This window comes from Carettochelys insculpta, chromosome 2, assembly GCF_033958435.1.
Source record: "Carettochelys insculpta isolate YL-2023 chromosome 2, ASM3395843v1, whole genome shotgun sequence".
NCBI lineage: Eukaryota > Metazoa > Chordata > Testudines > Carettochelyidae > Carettochelys > Carettochelys insculpta.
The window spans coordinates 20,953,752-20,976,514 of NC_134138.1; the positions used below are offsets into that span (position 1 = coordinate 20,953,752).

Genomic DNA, 22,763 nt, shown 5'->3' on the forward strand with positions numbered 1-22,763 from the left:
TAACAAAACTAAGAGACTAAATATTGCAGAATGTGGTGGACATTTTACTTCTGGTACTCAGGACCAAAGTAAAGCACAAATAATAAAAATTATAGGTAGAAAAAAACTATCAAAATATTAAATATTACAGTTGTGTATGTAGATATATACAGTGTAATAACCTAATAGCCCCCATTTTTTGTCCAAAAACTGGAAGTGTCAAAAGGACACTGTACTTTGACTGGTACTTTACAATATGTGCTATCTACTTATGCTAAACAATCTGTTCCACCTTCATTTTGTTGTGACCCTGTGAGGTTCCTTTATCACGCTTAAAGAAGAGCCCTGTGTGAATCAAAAGCTTGTCTCTCTCACCAATAAAAGAGATCAGCTCTCCTGTCTTGTCTCTTTTGTATAGATTAAAGTCATTTGTACAAACTTGACAGCACACCCTCTGCCAAATCCTTCATAAATGACTTTTCCTCTATGATTGTAAGGTGAAAGGGACACAATCTCTCCTTATTTATTTGTGAAGTATTTAACACATTGTGGCCTCATTAACAATCGGGCTTTTTGATAGAGTCCAAGGCCTAAAGAAACCACTGTGATTGTCTAGTCCGAAGTTCTGTCTTGGAAAGGCCACAGAACTTCCCCAAAATATGCCTAGAGCGTACCTTTTAGAAAAACATCCTATCTTGATTAAAAATGGTCAGTTGTGGAGAATCCACCAAAACCCTAGGTCAATTGTTCCAATGGTTAATTACTTTCCTCATTAAAAATTTATACTTATTTCCAGTCTGAAATTTGTTAGCTTCAACATTCAGCCTCAGGATCATGTGATACATTCCTCTGGTAGATTAAGGAGCCCACTGTTAAATTATTATTTTATGCACTATAAATTATTATTACTAAAATTAAATATTAAATACTTATAGTCTGATGATTCTCAGATGTGTGCTACAGGCTGGCCTGCCAGCCAGCTGGGGTCCACTGGGTTACTTGTTGCTCAGCACAGTGGTATACAGGTTACTATGAGGTTCGGAGACTGAGGTAGCTGCACAGTGAGGGTCCAGGGCAGTCACTCTGAGAATGGTATGGAACTGGGGCAGCCTGATGGCCCCACATGGTGTAAGTCTGAGGTCAGGGCAGCCAGTCTATCCTACAAGGTCTGGGGCTGCTGGCCCAGCCCTCGGGGTCGAGGGATGGCTTCTGGTCCTGCAAAGTCTGGGGTCTGGGGCAACCATCCAGTCTTGTGAACTCCATAATTTGAAGCAGCTGTGCAGCAGGGGGTCAGGACCTGACAGCAAGCAGGACATGCACAGAAGGTTTCCAGGTCCAGAGCCAGGGTCAGGGATTCAAGGTCCAGGCTGTGGCTGCACGCCACCTGGTCCCTACGGCCCAGGTAATACATTGTGTGTATACAGCCCACAGCATTTAATAAGTTACAGACTGTAATTAAGTTACCCCTTCACTTTCTTTTTGTTAGGCTAAACATATTTTGCTCCTTGAGTCTACTCCATAAGGCATGTTTTCTAATCCTTCCATTATTGTCATGGTTCTTGTCTGACCGCTCTCCAGTTTATCAACATCCTTCTTGGACTGTAGGCACCAGAACTGGAAAGAGCATTCCAGCAACAGTCAAATAGAGAAGGAAAATCACTTCCCTTCTCTTCCCCAATATTTCCCTCATTATGCATCCCAGGATAGCATTAGTTGTTTTGGACACAACATCATACTGGGACTATGTCTAGACTGGAGAGTTTTGTTGACAAAACAGCCATTTTGTTGACATACCCCACGGAGTGTCCAGATTCCCAAGAGTGTTCTGTCAACAGTAAGTCGACAGCTGTACCCCATTCTCCATGAGGAAGAACACTTCTGTTGACAGAGATCTGTCAACAGAAAGCCAGTCTGGACATTCCAGAGGCCCTCATGTCAATAGAAACGGCTTCCAGGACACCGGGCAACCCTGTCTAGTGTGCTTCCAGTTGGCCATTTTGCCAACAGAGCCACCGGGCAATCCAGCTGCTCTCTGTTGACAGAGTAGATCGCTCTTTTGATCAGCTTTGCTGTCTGGACGCGATCTGTCGCAGAAGTGTTTTGTGAAATATCTTCCGACAAAAACTTATGTTGACAAAATCGCTCTAGTTTAGACATAGCCTGGGAGCTCATGTTCAACAGATTACTCCCAGAATCCCCCAAATAGAAGGGGATTTTCAGAGTCACTATTCTAATTTAATTCTTGGAGTTATTTAACAGGCCTCCTGATACCCATCTTCTTAAGAAATGTAATGAAAGTATAATATTGAAATTAAAATTAAAAACATAGCACAGCAATGGAATTATTTGACATGGTGTGATAATGCAAGTGGAAAATGGAAAAACACAGATTTCTAATGGTTTGTGCTTGAATTTATGGAAATCCATACAATTCATAAAGATTTTGTTAGCAAGTACTGACACATAAACATCAGCATATCCCATAACTTTATTGTAGGGTGCATTGCTATAATATCAGCTCATGGGCATTCAGTGATGAGCATAGTATAAGAACCTCTGCACATAGTGATGTTATTCATATCAGCTTTAATTTTGTAATTCCAGAGAAAATTGATCCTTGAGACTGCTCTAAATTATATAGGGCCTAGAGTGTAATTTTGCATTAGACAGTTACTTGACCTTATATAAGGGCCACCAACATGAGTGTTTGGATCTTAGCCACATTTTGCAAGCTATTCCATAGGTTAGTACATACTGCTAGCTAACTTTTAAAATGCAAACAGTAGCAGTTCCCTTCCCAAACAAAACACACTTCCCAGAATCGCCCTTTCTAGACTACATGCCCAATTCAGTCTGACCACATTTATTGCCTATCAGTATAAAAAAGCACTTACATTCTTATGAGAAAATTCAACAAATCAGTTTGTTTCATTGCTCGTTTGTAATTAGGTCTTTTTTAGATTTAAATTTACTTGCTTTCCTTTCCCATTAGATATATAATTTTCACAATATTAGGTTACAGTCTTCGGTCAACTAGAGAACACAAATGGTGGCTTTATTTTTTATCTGACGCCAGTAGTACATGAGCCACTTTACACCCGAGCTTTTCTTTGCCAGGGAGAGAGCGAGCTTGTATACATCAGACAAACTGGCCAGTCTCTACGTAAAAGAATAAACTCACACAAATCAGATATCAGAAATGGCAATATACAAAAACCCGTAGGAGAGCACTTCAATCTCCCAGGCCACACAGTAGCAGACTTAAAAGTAGCTATCCTACAGCAAAGACATTTCAGGACTAGACTCCAAAGAGAAATTTCTGAGCTACAATTCATCTGCAAATTCGATGCCCTCAGCTCTGGTTTAAACAAAGACTGCGAATGGCTGGCTAAATACAGAAGCAGCTTCCCCTCCTTTGGTATTCACACCTCCAGATCAGCTGCTGGTAGTAAGCCTCACCCTTGCTGACTAAGCTAACCTTGTTATCCCCACCCTTGCTCTGGCTTATTTATACCTGGCCCTGCAGATTTCCAAGACCAGCATCTGATGAAGTGAGTCTGTGCTCACAAAAACTCATGCTCAAAACTTTTCTGTTAGTCTATAAGGTGCCACAGGACCCTTCGTTGCTGTTACAGATCCAGACTAACACAGCTACCCCTCCGATACAAACTAAATGGCATTGTCATCAGTTCCAGAGCATTCTGGTAGCAATATTAAAAATGACAATATATAAATCCATTCTTAAATTGTCAAGTAGGTAAATTTCTGATTTTCAGCTCAAATTCTTCATGCACGTAGAAACTCCTGTTATTAACAGCTACAGAACATAACTACCTGTACTAATTAGAGAATGTTGACCAGGGAAAAAAACAAAAAAACAAAAACAAAAACAAAAAAAATAAAACAAAACAAGAAAACCTCTGGGTCTAGTTAGGTCAACAGGAATTTTGCCAAAACAAAACTCTGCAGAATTTTTAATTTTGACGACACTAGAAATTCAAATGAAAAAATGTTTCATTGGAATTTTTCCAATGTTTCCAAGCTCTGTTCATTATCTAATGCGTATGCAATATCTTTTCCAAGACTTAAGTTAACAAATGAGCTATAAGGGAAGACTGAAATAATTGGGCTTGTTTAGTTTAGAAAAGACTGAGAGAGGATGTGATAGCAGTTTTCAAATACCTAAAAGAGTGTTGCAAGGAGGAGAGAGAAGAGATGTTCTCCTTGGCCTCTGATGATAAGACAAGAAGCAATGGACTTCAGCTGCAGCAAGGCAGGTTTAGGTTGAATATTAGTAAAAAATTCCTAACTGTCGGGGTGGTTAAACACTGGTATAAATTGCCTAGAGAGGTTGTGGAATCTCCATCACTGGAAATTTTTTTGAGCAGGTTAAATAGCCACCTATCACGAATGGCTTAGAAGGTGCTTGGTCTTGCCATGAGGGTAGGGGACTGGACTTGATGACCTCTTGAGGTGCCTTCCAATTCTAGTGTTCCATGATTCTATGATATCTCTAAGCACAAAACAACAGTCACTTGTCTTTCCTTGCCAGTAACTGGTGTTCATACACTTCGTTCATACCAGCATCTCTCCTTTCAGCCAGAGGCTGTTTTCAGTGCCCATTGGGCACATCTCAAATTGGAAAGCTCTTTGCTGTTGGCTGAGGAGGAGGGATGGAAAGGAGTCCCTTAATATTTGATTGTCTTAGAAGGGTAGCCATGTTAGTCTGTAGCTTCCAAAAAATGAGAAGTCGTGTAGCACCTTAAAGACTAACATGAGCTTTCATGGGTAAGACCCGCTTCAGAAAATCTGAAATCCAGAAAATCTCATAACCTAATAAATACATTTGTTAGCTTTTAAGGTGCTACACGATTGCTTTCTTTATAATATTTGATAGATACCATAGATTGAATGATCAATGATCTGGCCCTAACACTGAATGTGACATTGAAATTTGCTCATAATTCCTTGTCAATAACTGTTATAGAAGAGTAAGTTTTACTTCCAGTTGTCAGTTTTGGCACTGGACTCACAAAGGGAAAATCCTAAAATAAAAAGTTTGAATTGCTAAAAATAACGTTTAAAAATGTCAGAACTCCACAGAACAAAATTCAGAATGTCATCAATTCCAAGAGCTGATGCTCCAAGAACAACTGGAAAGTCATTTGCCACAATGTGCGTCTTTGTGCACAGTGCTGGTGCAGTAAGAAAGCCGTGTGTGCTGCTGGCTGTTTATAGAGAAACATGTTTTGTTCAATACATTGGAGGAGAAGTGCCAAAAAAGAGTTCATAAAAGTATAACTCTCAGTCCACACCTCTTGCCAAGGTCACTGAGACCTCCTGGTGTATGGATCTGATGAGTAAGTACTGGGCTAGCAAGATAACAGCTGCATTAGGACATATTATAGTCATTTTTCTAAGACGGCAAAAAAGGCAACATTGGACCATAAAGGTGAATTGCTTTTTTTGTGAATCCTCTCATTTTTGTATAATTTCTTCCCTTTTTTGAAACTCAGTTTCACACTCTGCACTGATGTCCTTGTTGACAGCAATCAAAGGCCAAGGACTGAATGGAAACTAGTGATCTATCCTTTTGCCCTTTGACACGACCTGTCTGAGTCAGATATGAGTCTGTGGTGTGCAGCTCTAGAATTGTGAAATAGCTTTGCTTACTCTTTGTCCATCCTAAGGCACCATTGTCATTGACTTCATTAGTAGCTGCATAGGCACTTGCATAGAAAAATATCAAACTTCAGCCTCCAGTGTATTTTATTTATTCTGAGAATGCCAGCCAGGATGTTATTTAATGTAAAGAGTAGGGCTATGTTTACACTATTTCAGTATACCAAGGTATACTGAACTATTTCAGTATACCAAGGTATCCCGAAATAGTAACTCTGCATCTGGGAAATACACTTGGTGTTTCGAAATATTTTTCAAAATATGAGGTACACTATTTCAGCATCCCTCTACCCCTTGTTGCAAGAGCAGTAAGGGATGCCCCAAAACAGCACTTTATTTCAAAATTTGGCATTGTCTGCACAGCTCCAAATCCCAAAACAGCCAATTTTGAAATTACATATCTTATTTTGAGTTAGGGGCACAAGGTAGACATAGCCCAGTAGGAGGTTTTAAGGAAAATTTATAGTTCATTAATAGCATTAGCTTGAGAGTTCTGAAGACAATACTTTGTTGTCACAATAGGAATAGAACAGATAACTTAGTTGTGAGCTGCTTCACACTTCCAAGCCAGAGTACCTCAACTCTCACTGGGAAGGGCCACATCTGGAATGCAGTTAGCTTAGTTTCTGTGACCATTCTCCACATACACAGCTTTGGAATCAGTCTGAAAGGAAGGCAAGATCATTGTAAATCTTCCCTCTGGCTCGTATCTTCATCCAGTGTAGCTCTTTTAACCCAACAGAGCAAAATTGATTTGAAGCAGCTGAGGATCAAACACATAATTTCCTTTCTGGGACTGTTAAGTAAGTTGCCTAATAAAGTCAACTCTGAGGGTGATTTTTGTGAAGTGAACTTTACCGTGATACATACACATAACAAGGAAGAGATGAGAGTTGTTTATGCAGCTTAACGCTGGCATTTCCTGATTTCCAGTCAACTATAGCATTCTCTTTACATGCATTGCTTTGCTCTGGCTTTGCTTGCATAGAAAGGAATGGAAAAAAAAAAGGCAATGGTGGATGCAGGTTCCTAAATGCAAAACTATTTGTATCATGGGCATCCTGGATGTGTCATGTCCCATGCCAAAGTAAGTATCTCTTCTTGTGAACCTTTAATGTTGGGGAAAGCACTTTGGTATTTCCTCAGGTCTGGGACATTTGAAATATAGCAGAACAGTGCTTCATTTTACAAGCCGTCCAAAGAGCAAAGCAGTGTTCCCTAGCCCTCTCACATTTCAGAAGGTCTGCCAAGGCATTGGCACCTTCATTATATAGCTAAGGTAGTCAAGTGTGTGTATATACATGGCACAACCCACCAACCTGTGTATCTAAGGAGCTTCATGAAAAGCCTCGTTCAAAATGCACTCTTTGAGTATGCAGGATACAATTTTCAACTGGCCAAATCCTCACCAATTTTTACAAGTTCACCCAAAGCATGGTCTTGCTTAAAATTGGACATAACTATGGCCATGTTCCTCAGATCAGTACCTGTGGTCTTTTAATTCCCAGGAGACCCAACTAAATCAATGGAGGAATGCTTCCATTAACATAGCTACTATTGCTCAGGTAGGTTTTTCAACAATGATGGACAAACCTCTTCCATCACTATAAAGTAGCTATACTGTGAGTTTAAGCCAGTAAAGCTATGGCACCATAGCGGTGCTGCTGTAGTCCCTACAGTGTGGACATGGTCCAAGATACTGCTCTTTAATGAGACTTGTTTCCATGGCAGATTTTTGCTAGGCAATCCCATCCATTTTGACTTCTGAGCTGCTCAAAAGAGATCACAAGAGTTTTTGTTATACTAGGAAAAGTATATTTTTTTCAACCCCTTGATATTCTAAGAATATTTTTTTCCAAACCACCTAACAAATATTTCACCTTTGGGCAAAGACCAACCCTAGAAAATGTCATCCAGAAAAGGGAGGTTTTGGAAAGCAATTAATGACTCAAAGTAGAAGGAAGTTAGATTTGGAAACATATATCTCACCTATAATAGGTTCTGGGTGAAATATGTGCTTTTAAGGGAAAGTACTCAGTGGATCCTACGGTTTCTTCAATTTAAGCATTTGTGTGTCACTTTCTGTCTCTCTGTCTCTCTCTCTCTCTCTTTTGATAGATAGATAGATAGATAGATGAAAATAATATGTGTGCCATCAAACCATGCATGCAAGTGACCATCTCTGTGCTAATCCATCTTACAGAACCATTTGATGACTACATGTACTCTGCCAAGAATATTATCTCTTCATTGTACAAGACTATCGAATATCCCTACATGCCAAATTGGTGTTGCATTTTATGTTAGTTTTGCAGTTTCCTTATTACAAGGCCTACAGGACAGTCATTGAATTGCAGTGGAGATGTGACTTTTCCGTATGGAATATAGTTGCAGTCTTCTGTGGCGTTGATTGCATGAGCTGATCTTGTATTTCTTTGTGTATTTATCCCTTAAATACAGGTATGTTAGGTCAAGAACAAAGCATGACATTGACATGCGGATAGGAATACATTCTGGATCAGTGCTGTGTGGGGTGCTGGGCCTACGAAAGTGGCAGTTTGATGTCTGGTCGTGGGATGTGGATATTGCAAACAAACTCGAGTCAGGAGGAATTCCTGGGTAAGACGTAGCATGATCCCATCAGTTGCGTAACTTTTGTTTCTCTTTGACAAATTAATTCTTTCCAATATTTAAATAGGTTTGATGCAATGTATAAAGCATCCGACTGGTGACGTTTATGCAGTGGCCCTTGGCTGATTCTGGTCAGCAGATTGTCACAAAATTCACATATGTTAGCTTCCTTTCTTAGACAGCAACTGACTTGCCCCCCACCCCCAGCAGGCAGATGTTTTGGGAAGGAAAATGAATCTCATTTCCATTGCTGTCTTGCCCACCATTCAGACCTGGGTGTTGTGGCTTGGGCCGTGGGAAAGGGAATTCTGCCCTCTGCACATAGTCGATGACAGTATTTAGCCAATTGCCATTCCTAAATGAAGTAGGACATAGCCAGTCTGGCTTCTGACTCTGCAACTCCATCTGTTTCCTTCCTTTCCTCATTTTAAACATATTTCACACTGCAGCTGTTTTCATAATAATTCTTCCCTTTTATGAGTCTGGTTTATTGATGTAAAATACAAAACAGCTCAGATCTCCCATCCAGCTTTCATAGCTAGATCATAGCACTGGGGCAGGATTCTTGGTCCCCTACCTTCCAGCAGGTTCGCTCCCCTCACTCCAGCCTTCCTTGTTAATTTCTCATCCTTGAAGGCTTGCACATTCCAGGCATCTGTTTGGGTCCATAAAGAGAATGTGACTCTCTTCCAAATGGCCACAAGCTCTGTCTTATATTTTCTAGCAGACCTGGTTCTGAGTCACATGGTCCTCCATTCTGTCACATGATCATTATAATAACTCCCTCCACCTGAAGAGGTGAGTTGAAGCTGCCACAGGTGAGGCTGAACCACAAACCCTTTAAAGAGCCAGTCCCACTGTGACACCGTATCTGAGACTGGACTTTTGGTTGAAGGTTCTCTCCTGTGACTAACATGCCATTTCCAGTGTGAGGAACAGGGATGCAGTTTCTCCGTAATTTCACACAAGATGCAGGAGCACTGTTGTATCTTTCATAAGCTGCCAACCTAATTTTGTGGAGTTTTGGAAAATTTGCCCCCAGGTCCTGTTGACAACTAACTTAATCCTTTGAACTGCTAATCTGTGCTTTGTGACCTTTACAACAGAAGTTGTACATATAGGAATATATGTGTTTCCAGACATCTTCTGTTTCTTCATCTGAGGTGGCTGCTTCACCCCTGGGCTGACAAGTTATTTCTGCCTCATATAATCTGCATCTCAACACATTTTGAGATACACTCTTCCTATCTTTGCTGTGGTGAGCCAACCACTCTTGGTACGCTTTGCAATCAGACCACTTACCATTTTGGAGAACTGTTAGAATTAAGCAATTGTGCCATATTGCCCACAGAAATCTCAAGTTAAGCTCTGATCCTGTACCCATTAGCATATATGGCAAACACCTGTTGACTTTAATGATGCAGGGTCAGGATCTTGGAGCACACGAGCAACATGTGGGAAAGCTCTGCGACAGATGAAGCTTAGTGTGACTGCCAGTTCTGCAGTGGGAACTGTGCTAGGCTGCTCCAAACTTGGAGTGCCTTAGAATGCACCTTATACCTCAATCTACTTTAAGTAACACATGGAAAAGTCATGTTTCCAGGTTGTACTAGAGATATTGCAGATACAGTGCCCATCCCTATAGACTAGAGTAATTGTCTTTAAAGTCAGTGGAAAATGATTGTTGGTATTTCCTGTAATTAGTTTCTAAGTATTGTCTGTTTGTTTTTTAAATGTGTGATTATGTTCAGAAAAAATAACTCCTCCTTTCCCAGCATATATGTTCTGAGTCACATGTGCATACAAGTGTAACATTTTCATTGGTGTTTACATTGCAGAACCAATACAGATGTGGAGGAACATGCTGCATTGTTATCAGCCTTGTCATGGTTAGCAAAATAGCCAAGCCAAATTCTGTTTCCCAAATATGTATTATAATGGATTGAATTTCACCTCTTTGATGAAGTGCACAGCATAAGGGCTATGCACTAGCATAGGGCCTACTAAATTCACAGTCATGAAAAATGTATCATATCCAGGAAATCTGGTCTCCCCTAATGAAATCTGGAGTTTTGCATGCTTCTATACAGAGTGCCCAGGGGAGACCAGTGTTTATGAAACTGAGGTCCTTAACCCAAAAGAGGGTTGCAGGTAGGTTGCAAGGTTATTTTAAGGGAGTTCCTGTACTGCCCACCTTATTTCTGTGCTTCTCTGAGAGCTGGGTGTTAGTAGGATGCTGGGTGTTGGCCAGGCACCCAGGTACAAAAGCAGCCCTGGGCCAGAATCAGTGCAGAAGAAAAGGTGGCAATACCATACCATGCCACCTGTACCTTCTGTGCTGCTGCCCTCAGAGCTGGGCAGCCAGAAAGTGGCATCTGCTGACTAAGGACCCAGCTCTGAAGGCAGTGACACAAAAGTAAAGATGGCAATACCATACCACACTGTCCTTACTTCTGTTTTGCTGCCGGCGGAGCCCTGCCCTCAGAGCTGGGCTCCCGGTTAGCAGCCACCACTCTCCACTCACCTGCTCTGAAGGCAGTACCACTACCAGCAGCAGAAGTAGGGATAGCAGTACTGTAACATCCCCTACTATAACCTTGCAACCTCGCTCAACTCCTTTTTCTGTCAGGATCCTACATATACAAAACAGGGAGATTTCAAATTTAAGTAGCTGAAATTGTGAAAATTGACCAAAATGGACCATGAGCCATGACAATAGTGGGGCTGAGTGAGACTTCTGTGGAGCATAGATTAATCACTAGCCCTTACCTTGCAAGGGAGTGAATTTCATGCCTAGTGACCAGGAGCACGAAGGATTTTATTTTCTCATATCAGATGCCATTTGCCACAATGAAAGATGGATCAGTTCTGAGTTTCTTAGAGCATGTCTGCATAAGCCTGTGCTGTGTGGTGAGCTGAGGCATGAACCTACAGTACTCCAACATTCTACACAGTAAGGCCGGGTCTACACTAGCCAAAAACTTCAAAATTACCATGTAATTACTATGAGCAGATGGGAATAAGGGGACTTCGAAGTAGGCGGGGTCCTTTTGAAAAGGAGCCCCATCTGGATGAGGCACGCAGCGGCGGGCCGCGTCAATTTCAAAGTGCTGCGGCCGCCCGCATGCTAATGAGGCGCTGAATATGTATTTCAGTGCCTCATTAGTAAACTTTGAAATGGCCATTTGCATGGCCATTTCGAAGTTTTTGGCTAGTGTAGACGTAGCCTAAGCGTCCATGTGGAACTCTGCTGCTATTCACTAAAAGTTCTCTAGTATACTTTGGCCTATGGCTGTTTCAAATCCTAGTATGGCAGTAGTCACTGGATCACCATTAGGCTATGTCTACACAGCAGCATTATTTCAAAATAAGCTATTCCGGAAGAGAGTTTCTGGAATAGCTTATGTCAGAATAAGGCTGCTTCACACAAAATGCATTTCAAAATAGTCCTTTGGCTGTTTGGGTGCTTTTGAAATCAGGGCACCCTTTACAAGGAGCCCTGGGTACACGGCTATATTTAGTTCTAAATCAGCACTTTTGATGAGCCAGGTGGTTGCCATTATGTAAACCAGGAGCTAAATATTCATATCAGCACCTCATTTGCATTTTTCAAACTGCCATAATTTACATACCCCTCCCAAAAGGGAGGGTTAGTGTAGCCATGGCCTATGTGAGGAATAGCACCTATTTTGAAATAGTTACGTCGAAATAGGGGCTGTTTAGACATGGAATAGGGGCTATATCGAAGTAAGATATGGTGCATCCCAGGCTCAAACCACCACGATTTACATGCCCCTTCTGAAAGGGAGGAGTAGTGTAGCCACGGCCACAGTGAGGTTTACCTAATTTGAAATAAGCCAACCACTAGTTTGAAATAACAGTTGCATTGTGTATATGCTAGCAAAGTTATTTTGAAACAATGGCTGTTATTTTGAAATAACTGCAATGTAGACATGCCCTCATTATGTGTATGGACACAACATGTGGAGCTCTGTATACAGTGTTTATATCACAGCTTAGCATGCAGTACATGCTTGTGTGGATATGCCTTAAAAGAGCAAATTTGGTCCAGAACTAACTGATAATGAATACATGAGGAAATCCAGCATATAAAGTTTAGAGCCACTTCTCTGCATATTAAAGACCAGGCTCTTATTTCTAATGCATGTGCATCATGGAATTATCATGTCTGTTTTTTCATAAGACATACATGATAACTGATTTTTTCAGGATACCTTATTTATGAGTTAGGTTCAAAAGCCTTGGGCCTGATTCTGGTCTTATACCTTTCCTACGATAAGTTATCCTATGACTCCAATGCAAGTGTTTCTGATTTATGCACTTTAAGAGAGTCCAGACAAGGCGTCTTCAATGTACACTTTACATGAATAAGGAAAAAGTCAAACACATGTAAAGTGGAAGCAGAAACCATTCTTGACCCTACCAGCTGTTTTTTTTTTTATATTTTGCCCATGTATATGTATTAAATCAATAGCCAAGATCGCAGTTTTGCTTAGTACTGTTATTGTTTCCACTATAAACCCCATATTTCAAGAGTTTATAATGCAATCTTCCAGAATTATATTAGACTAAAATTCGACACAAAGATAGTCACCCTGGCAACTAATGTATTGTTTTCTATTCTTTATTTGTTTAGTCCCTTAAATTAATTTAGCCTTTTTGGATATATAAGCTTGGAAACAAACTTTTTTTCTCAAATGCTGCTTACTGTTGAGAAACAATTTTTACAGTCATTTTACCATTACAGACCACTAATCTCAGAGGAAATTTTTGGAAAAATAGAATGGGTCAGATCCCCTTTGGATGTAAATTGGCACAAATGCATTGACTTCACTCCAGCATCATTGATTTATATTGGCTGACATTCTGGCCCTGGGTTTTAAATGGACTGAGATACAAACATTTCCAATTTCTTGGAAGTTTCTTATTATGAACTGATATTTCAGATTATATAGAGCTCCCGACCCTCAGAGGTTTTGGATTCCTTCACTTCCATGCACTCCACAGGACTTATGTTCTATCAGCAATTTGTAGGAGGTATTCATTAACAAAAAGGGTTAAACACACACCCTTTTTACGAAACGGATTTCTGGGCCTATCACTAGTATTTTATATAGCATAAATCTGCAATGGCTTGAGAGAGGCCACCAAAGAAGGTTGCAAAGAGATGGGATGGGAAATATTATGAACCAGAGCCTCGGCTGATATAAACCAGCATACGGCCATTGAAATCAAAGCCAGTTTACACCACTGGAAAATCTAGCTCTGTGTATCTCCTACATGTTACTCCTGGGAGAATTCCGTTCTAAAAATTAAGAATTTTGCATGTAATATTCTATGTGCCAAAATATTGTAATAGAATCATGCCAGTTTCAATTATTTTGTCAATTTATTTCAAAAACCCATCAGCAAGTATGTCTGTAATAATACAGAGAAAAAAAAGGGATCCAGGATTTTTGTTGTTTTTGTTTTTTGTTTTGTTTTGTTTTGTTGAAGAATAGATTACTTGCTAAACATACTAGTGCAGAACTTTGAGTAGCTTTGCAAAAATGTATTTCCAGCACCCCTGTAAAGCAGCGTAAAGGCTTGGGGAAGTCATGGGTTAATGGAGGAGCTGAGGAAGGCACCTGAAGATGAGGGCTGCTAGGTGTGGATGGGAGAAGTGTGGAATAGGTATTTTAGTAGGTGTGGAATTGTTAGGAAGTTGGAGATCCACCCTCATGAAGACGCTGGCTGACTCATAGCCTTTCCCAGTCAGGCAGGCGCATCTGCCCCTGTCCCCATGTGTCCCTTTATTCTCCCCTGTGTTGCTACACCACTTACCCCCATCCCTATCTGTCCCTGCAGCTGATACCCTCTGTCCCTTATGTCACTGCAGCCCCTTCCCCATGTGACCCTGCACCTTCTACTCTCTGTGCTTATGTGTTGCTACACCACTTACCCCCATCCCTATCTGTCCCTGCAGCTGATACCCTCTATCCCTTATGTCACTGCAGCCCCTTCCCCATGTGACCCTGCACCTTCTACTCTCTGTGCTTATGTGTCCCTGCAGCTCCTGCCCCTACTTGTCACCTCAGTACCCATCCCATGTGACCCTGGCTTCACTATATAGATCATAGCAACTAGCTGGCTCCCCTCTCTTCCTGTGCCAACCAGCCCCTGGTGAGCAAGTGTTGTAACTGAAGCACCTCTTTAAGAGCATCCATATTCTTCTGAGAAAAAACACATCTGAGCAAGGATATGAACTCTGAGGAAGTGCAGTGGCCCTTAATTCCCCCAGGAGTAATATGTACTGATATTTTATTAGCTCTGCAACACTAATAGCTGCCTAAATTCAAGTCACTCAAAAGTGATTGATTTGGGTGAGTCTCGTTTTTTGAGTGTCTACTTTTCAGCAAGCACTGAGCACTTGGCTGTTGAAAGCCAGGCCTCTGAGGTGTCATAAGCTGGGACCCCAAAACCACTTTTAAAAATATAGACTATTATTCTTACCATCGAGAAATCTGTTAGAAGACCATTAACTACATCACCTAGTGGTCCCTTTGTGAGACTGCTGAATCAAACTCTAAAGTAGTGGCTATTTGAGTTTTACGCAGGAGTCAGCTGGTGTGTTCCTGTGGTGCCTAAGTTCATAGAGTCACAGAATCCTAGGGCTGGAGGGGACTGCAAGGTGTCATTGAGTCCAGCCCCCTGCCCAAATCAGGTTCAACTCTAACTAAATCATCCCAAGCAGGACTTTCTCAAGTTGGGACTTAAAAACCTCTAAGGATGGAGATTCCACCACATCTCTAGGTAACACACTCCAGTGCTTCACCACCCTCCAGGTGAAAAAGTTTTTCTTAATATCTAACCTACACCTCCCACTCTGTAACTTTAGGCCATTGCTCCTTGTTCTGCCATCCATCACTACTGATAATAGCCTCTCTTCTTTAGAGCCATCTTCTTTAGAGCCCCCCTTCAGGAAGTTGAAGGCTGCTATCAAATCTCCTCTCACTCTTCTCTTCTGCAAACTAAATAAGCCCAAATCCCTCAGCCTCTCCTCACTGGTCATGTGCTCCAGCCCCTAATCCGTTCCATTGCCCTCCACTGGACCAGCTCCAATGCATCCACATCCTTTCTATACTGGAGGACCCAGAACTGGACAAAGTACTCCAGATGTGGCCTCATCAGTGCCAAATAATAACTTCTCTAGATCTGCTGGAAATGCTCCTCCTTATGGACCCCAATATGCCATTAGCCTTCTTGGCTATGAGGGCACATTGTTGACTCGTGTCCAGCCTCTCATCCAGTATAATCCCCAGGTCATTTTCTGCTGCACTGCTACTTAGCCAGTTGGTCGCCAGGCTGTTACAATGCTCGGGATTCTTCCATTCCAAGTGCAGCACTCTGCACTTCTCTTTGTTGAACCTCATCAGATTACTTTTGGCCCAATCCTCCAATTTATCTTGGTCACTTCGGACCCTATCCCCATCCTCCAATGTATCTACCTGTCCTCCTAGCCTAGGGTCCTCTGAAAATTTGCTGGGGGTGCAATCCGTCCCCTCATCCAGGCCATTAATGAAGAAGTTGAACGAAACTGGCCCTAGAACCAATCCTTGGGGCACTCCACTTGAAACCGATCACCAACCAGACATTGAACCGATGATCACTAGCCATTGGGCCTGAGCGTCTAGTCAGTCTTCTATCCACCTTACAGTCCATTTATCCCATCCATATTTCCTTAACTTATGGGAAACGATATTGTTGGAGACTGTGTCAGAAGCTTTGCTAATGTCAAGGTGTATCACAGCCACTAACTTCCCCATGTCCACAGAGCCAGTTACTTCATCATAGAAGCTAATCAGATTGGTCAGGCATGACTTGCTCTTGCTGAATCCATAATGGCTATTCCTGATCACTTTCCCCTCTTTCAAGTGCTTCAGAATGGATTGCTTGAAGGTTCCCTCCATGATTTTTCCAGGGACTGAGGTAAGGCTGACCAGTCTATAGTTCCCTGGATTGTCCTTTTTCCCTTTTTTAAAGATGGGCACTATATTTGCCTTTTTCCAGTCATCCATGACCTCTCCCAATCTCCACAAGTTTTCAAAGGTAGTGACTAAAGGCTCTGCAATGACATTTTCCGATTCTCTCAGTACCCTTAGATACATTAAATCCGGACCCAGGGATTTCTGTTCTTGTAGCTTTTCTAAATAGCTCTTAAACTGTCTTTCCGCAGCAAGCGCTGCCCACCTCCTTCCCATAGTGCATTGCCTAGTGCAGTAGTCTGGGTGTTGACCTCATCTGTGAGGATAGAGGCAAAAAAAGCATTGAGTACTTCAGCCTTTCCCACGTCATCTGTCACCAGGTTACCTCCCTCATCCAGTAACGGCCCCACACCCTCCCTGATCACCCTTTTTTTGTTAACACACATGTAGAAACCTTTCTTGTTACCCTTCATGTTCTTTGCTAGCTGCAGTTCCAATTTTGCTTTTGCTTTCCTGATTACTCCCCTGCATTCTCCAGCAATCATTCATCTGTGGAGCAGGTTGTATGTTTCCAGAAGTTAGAGGTGAATTATAACTGAGAATTTTTACCTCCTTCCCTCCCCTGGACTCTTGCATAAAACTGGTTAATAGAACTCAAATTCAAAGCAAGCTTCTGCAAAACTAATGCACAACTTCCTTGGCCCATCTCCAGTTTGAGGGCCAGATTTTGGAATACTAGTTTACACCGAGTAGTACCTCATTCTGGGGGTAATCTGAGAGGAATCAATGAGAATGCTTCAGGAGTAAGGTACTGCTCTCCATAAAATCAGCAGAATTTGGTACTAAAGCACCAGTCCTGAAATCAGACCCATATTACCTTGCTGATGCTCTGGTACCACTGCATATCATGCTGCCCAATCAGGCCTGTCAACTGCAGAATAAGCAGTTGCCTCAGGGACTGGCATTTCAAAGGGGCCCCTTCGAAATGCAAGGCAGTGCTGCTACACAGCTCTGCATAGATGTGAAGGAATGGGGTAGGGAGGCAGTGCCACAAGCCAAGCAGCTCAAAGCACTGTCTGCCCTTGGCCCTGCCCCTTCCAGGGCATAGAGCCATCCCCCTGCCACCTTGCCCCAGGGCCTGCCGCGGCTGTCAGCCTCACTGTGACCAACAGTGTCCCTAGTTTTCTTATCCTCCCTCCTCAGTCTGTACCCATTGTTGCTCCTTACCTTGCAGCTTAGGTTGTAAACTCTTCAAGGCAGGGGCAGTCTTTCTGTTCTGTTTGTATATTACCGAGCACCATGGGATCCCATGGTGGCTGTGGCTTCTGGGTGCTGCCTTGATAGAAAGAAAGAAGGAATAAGAATGAGAATAATATGGGCAGATTCCTACACCCACATGAAATACCACTAAAGAAAATGGGGCTCCAGGCTGGTGCCCGCATTTGACATGGAGTTCCCATTGCAGAACTGGAGCCTGGGCGCGTAAAAGAAATATGGGACTCATGAGCAATTACACAGCACCTTTGAAAGCTAACAGTTTGTAATATTTCCTTATTGTAAAATCATAGGTACTATGCCAAAGGGCATTTCATAATGTTAAATAATGACATAAAGCTCTTGATATTCCTTCCTGTCAAAATATGAAACCAGCATTTAGTACCATTTGTTTCATACACGCAGGAGGATCCACATTTCCAAAGCCACTCTGGACTGCCTGAATGGAGATTATAAAGTTGAGGAAGGACACGGTAAAGAACGAAATGAATTCTTAAGGAAACATAACATTGAGACCTATTTAATCAAGCAGCCTGAGGAGAGTCTCTTGACTTTGCCTGAAGACATTGTGAAAGAGGCTGTCAGCTCCTCAGATAGGAGGAACAGTGGGGCGACATTTACAGAAGGACCATGGAGCCCCGAACTCCCATTCGATAACATAGTGGGAAAACAGAACGTAAGTCCAACTTTCCTTAATGTCATCAGCAATGAAATCATGCTTGAATGCATCTCAATAATGGATGCTTCAGAGGAAGCGCATTCATCTTTAACCTTTTCTGTAACATGGAGTGTAACTGCAGAGGATTACATAAATCACCTCAGGGGCATATTAACCTATGTATCAGAACCAGGGAAATGCCAGGGTTTCATGGCAGGGGGGGCAGGGGTTGTTGATGGTGGTGTTTTGTTTTCTTTTGGTTTTGGTTCAACTAAAATTAAATATTGTGCGGCTGAATTTTAATTGAAACAAACCTCAAAACAGTTAATTAAATGAAAAACTGATGTAATTAAATGGCACGCGATATGCAAGTCACCATGTGTAAATTCTGTGTTTCCAGCCCAATACATTTTAGGTGCACTGCTCTTTTCATTGTCAAAGTCAGCAAACAAGCAGGTGTGTGCTAGGGGGTGACATGGAGGGGATTTGCAAACATACCATGGGCTGATGTGTGAGCCAAAAGAAAGAGATGTGGACTAATATGCCCCTGGTGATAACAGTATCACTATTCTCCACATTCTTTCTTTATTCACCTAAAAAAAAATACATCCCAGAAACAATTATGGTTCCCCAGCAAGGCATTACTGGAGTCATGACTAGCGAAGCAGAGTAAGAAGCAATAAACAGGAAAGGAATGTCTCTCTAGATTGCGCTCAATCAGACTATTTTCAAGAGCATTTAATGTTTGTTGTACACATCCTAGGAGCCAATCATTTTGCAGTCATAAAATCAGTTGTGAAGCATGTCTGCTCAGAGAAATTAAAGATGCTAAGGTTAAAATGCCCTAGGACACCACTCTTTCTACTGCATTTGAAAGATTGATGAGTCATCATGAAACAAGATCAGTTTGAGTTGCCTTACATGTATATGTGAGAGACCTATAATGACATAATACTTCCTTTCTTTTTCTGCATGTACTTAGTCCTAGTTGCCTGAAATGTCTGTAGAACTTAAAGCTTTGTTGCGTGAAGATCTTGCTTTGTCAGCTGTCTCTTGCCTAGAGCTGTAAACCCTCACAAGAGATCAATTGTTTGTGAAGTCTTTGTCCTTTCAGACTAAAATGGTGCATGGTAGCGTTTGCTCTTATATAAAACATCCATTTTATATACAATATGTATCTGTGTTTTTGCATATCTGCACGTGCAATTCATTACCTCTCTCATGTCATTTTCTTAGCTTCTATTTGTATTCTCATTCCATTAGGAATGAGAGAGTGCATGGATGTTACTAAGATTAACTTCTATAAACATTTTCCTTTTCTTGTTTTTTACCTTTTCCAGTTTGCATAGGCCAAAAAAATGACCAATTAGGTTATTCCCCTGTTGTCCATGTTCTTTGCTGTAGAAAAGGTCTGTTGTTCTATGCCACGGTTGACCTCCTTCCAGCTAATAAGCCAGTAAAGTTCTATGAAAAATTACTGATACGTGTATGAATGGACATATCGTTGAAGGTGTTTCTACTTTATAGCAACACTAGAAATCTAAACCAACAGAAGATGGCTTCTCTCTCTCTTTTGATTTACTGTAATGTAATTTTCCCAGTACAGGTTGAAACTCATCCAGGACTCTCTCATCCAGCAACATCCCTAATCTGGCAGGAAAGTGGATGTTTTGGTACTAGAGAGCACCTGGACCAGAGAGCTCCAGGGGCAGCTCAGGGCAGAGACTGAGGTCGAGGAGCCTGGCTGGTGCTGGAGAACCCCACTGTGGGGAGCGCAGCCCCAGTCAGGAGCCTGGCAGCAGGCCCACAGCCGCAGAGACCCCAGCCGGACTGGGGCAGCCCAGCAGCCCGTGGTGTGGCTGGGGTATGGAGCCCTTCCATCAGCCTTGCAGTGCAGGGACCCCGGCCAGGGCCGGAGGAGCCTGGCAGCCCCATGGAGGGGAGCCAGCTGGGGCAAGAAGTCCCAGTGTCAACCCTGCAGCTATGGGGGACTTTGGCTGGGCTGAGGGAGCCCCAAGCCCTGTAGTGCAGAGCCTTCTGGGACATGGAGCCCCAATACCCCTGCAGAAGCAGGGAACCTGGCCATGTCAGGGGGAACCCAGCAGCCCAGCTGGTGAGACCTTCAAGAGTGGGGCTCCCCCTCCAGGCAGCCTGGAGATATGACCTCCCCTCAGCCAGTAAATCCCCTCATTTGGGACCGCTGAGTTCCCGAGGGAGTGGGACAAGGGAGGTACAACCTGTATTAAAAACAGAAATAATTTTGGTATAGAGCATTTCATTAGCTGGTCAGAAACGCTAAGTAGCCATTTGCTACATGCATGATTCAGTTAAGTAATTTTCAGTTTTAAAGTTATTATAGTGTGCGTTATTGTTCGTTAACAGCGGGCTGAAATCAGGTGGCATCTTTATATTATGCTGGTAATTTTATCTTTCTTTTAATGATCATCAGAAGGATCATTTGTCTCCAGGCCCACTGATGGGGTGGATGAGAGGGAAATGGGGGAAACTGCCATGAGTTTTTGTGATATATAAGGATTTGGGGCTCCCAGCCAACACTGCTGCTACTGTGGCCCTTTAAATTGCCCCCCCCAAGTCCTAGTGTGCTCCGAGCGGCACTGAAGGGCTGACAGGAAGTAGGCTAGCACCAGCCCCACCCCTTCCACCCAAGGGTCTGTCCCTCCCTGGCACAAGGAGCCAGCCCCCTCACCTTACCCATGACATCTGCAGTTTTGTCAGCCCCCGTTTGTAGCAGAGGAGGTTGAATATCCAAAAAAAAAATAGATGACAGAAAAGCATTAGATCTTCTTCAGTATTTTCCAGCTCCTCTCAAATGCCCTCACTAAAATGTGATCAGTTATAAGATTTGGGTAACTCAACTCACCTGGTATCTATGGCTTAATTCTAGGTCTTGCCAAGTCTATGAGAATTTGACACAGCGTCTCTTCTGATTTCTCTCCTCCAAGCCTCAGTGCATCTCATTTCATATTTTTCCCTAATTTACTGTAGACTAGTGACCAATGAGAATGGACTGGAGGCATGAGATTTGATTCAGAGAGAGAAGAAACATTCTACACATCACACATACCTCTAGAAAAACTGAAGTTGCCAGGCTTTTGACCTAGGCATGGTTGTGAATTACACCTAGGTTGTGTGTGTCCCTAATGAAATGCAGTCTATGGTCCAATATTCCTAGTAGCAGCATCCTTCAGTCTAGACAGACTATGGATCGCGCCCTTCGTAGTTCCATTTGGCATCCTCATTTGCAGCGTTGGCTGTGACTGTGAAGACCCACACAAGAGTGACAGTCCTTGCTGCATCTGTATTCCTAGTAGAGCAGAGCTATTAGCACCTTCTAGATGACATAGACCAGGTCTCCAAGCCCTGTGGAATATGTATCATTGGTGAAATTAGATTCTCCCTTTGTGCTTCACAGAAGTTGTAACAAAGGGAAGAATGCAGATGGGATGCAGTTACAAAAAATCTGCTCTGAGAAAGCCATCTGGTGTATGCACATGTTCTAATGTGGGGTGTGGTGACAGTTACCAGCACAGGCATCTAATAAACAATGTATTAAAGATGCCATTGATTTTAGAGAAGTATGAACAACTGGAGTGAAGACCAGGATTTGAACGTAGAAGGGTCCGGGGTCATAGAGTACAGGAGATTAGATTACCTTCCTAATTCCAACCTGTTATTGTGAGATCAATAGCCCCTATGAAATATTCTTATGGGTCTGATTGGACAATGGAAACCTGCCCTTTTGTTATTTTAAGTTATCCTATAGTATTTAACAGAAAATCATATCACTGCTATAGAAGTCCATTGTAAAAAAGGAACTTACAGGAAAAGACAGCATTCTCTATTCAATGTATTATTTTTAGAATAACATTTATAGAACTCTGTTTCATGCTTATGCAGTTCTATAGGACCCTGACCCAAAGTATTTTCAGATGCTTCAGTCTCTGTAAATCTGAACATAGGATTAGATATATCAGATGACAGGGTCATAGTATATTAAATGGTCCAGAGAAAAAATCCTTCCTGTTTTTTCCTGGAAATGTGTTTATTTTAATTTTGAAAGTTGATTTTTACAAATTTTACCTCTTAGATAGCTTTATGTTAATATATTTCTGTACCTTCTGCTTTCAATTTATCTTATTTTATGTCTGTTTTTGCCTCTTACACCTTTGGTCTTTTCACTTTAAAGTCCAGATTTTGCCCTCTGGCATCAGAGTAAGCTCAGCTAGTGGTGGAACTGAAACCTTAGATTTCATGATTGTGTCATACACTAAAAGACTCAAATAATTAAATAATTTTCAAAGTATATATTCATCTCAGTGAATCAGAATTTGAATGCACCATCTTTTATTATAGCTAATGGTGACAGGCATAACCTGTCTACATTTGCATTGTATCATACTGAAAACATAACCCGTAAGGTCTGCCAGAGTGAATTTCTTGTGTCTAATAAATGTGAAAGCAAAACTCTTTTGGCACCACATAGTATGCGGTCATCTAAGGTTCCACTTAACCAACTGTAAGTTGACTGCATT

General features: G+C 42.0%; 1 protein-coding gene across 1 annotated transcript in view; it reads left to right on the plus strand.

Annotated features, from left to right (window-relative positions):
* Positions 1 to 22,763, plus strand: part of ADCY8 (adenylate cyclase 8) — a 218,256-nt gene that overhangs the window by 116,942 nt on the left and 78,551 nt on the right. Inside the window, exons 6-7 of the mRNA XM_074985614.1 lie at positions 8,122 to 8,280; positions 17,958 to 18,228. Coding sequence (XP_074841715.1) covers positions 8,122 to 8,280; positions 17,958 to 18,228 — 430 coding nt within the window. The remainder of the gene's footprint in view (positions 1 to 8,121; positions 8,281 to 17,957; positions 18,229 to 22,763) is intronic.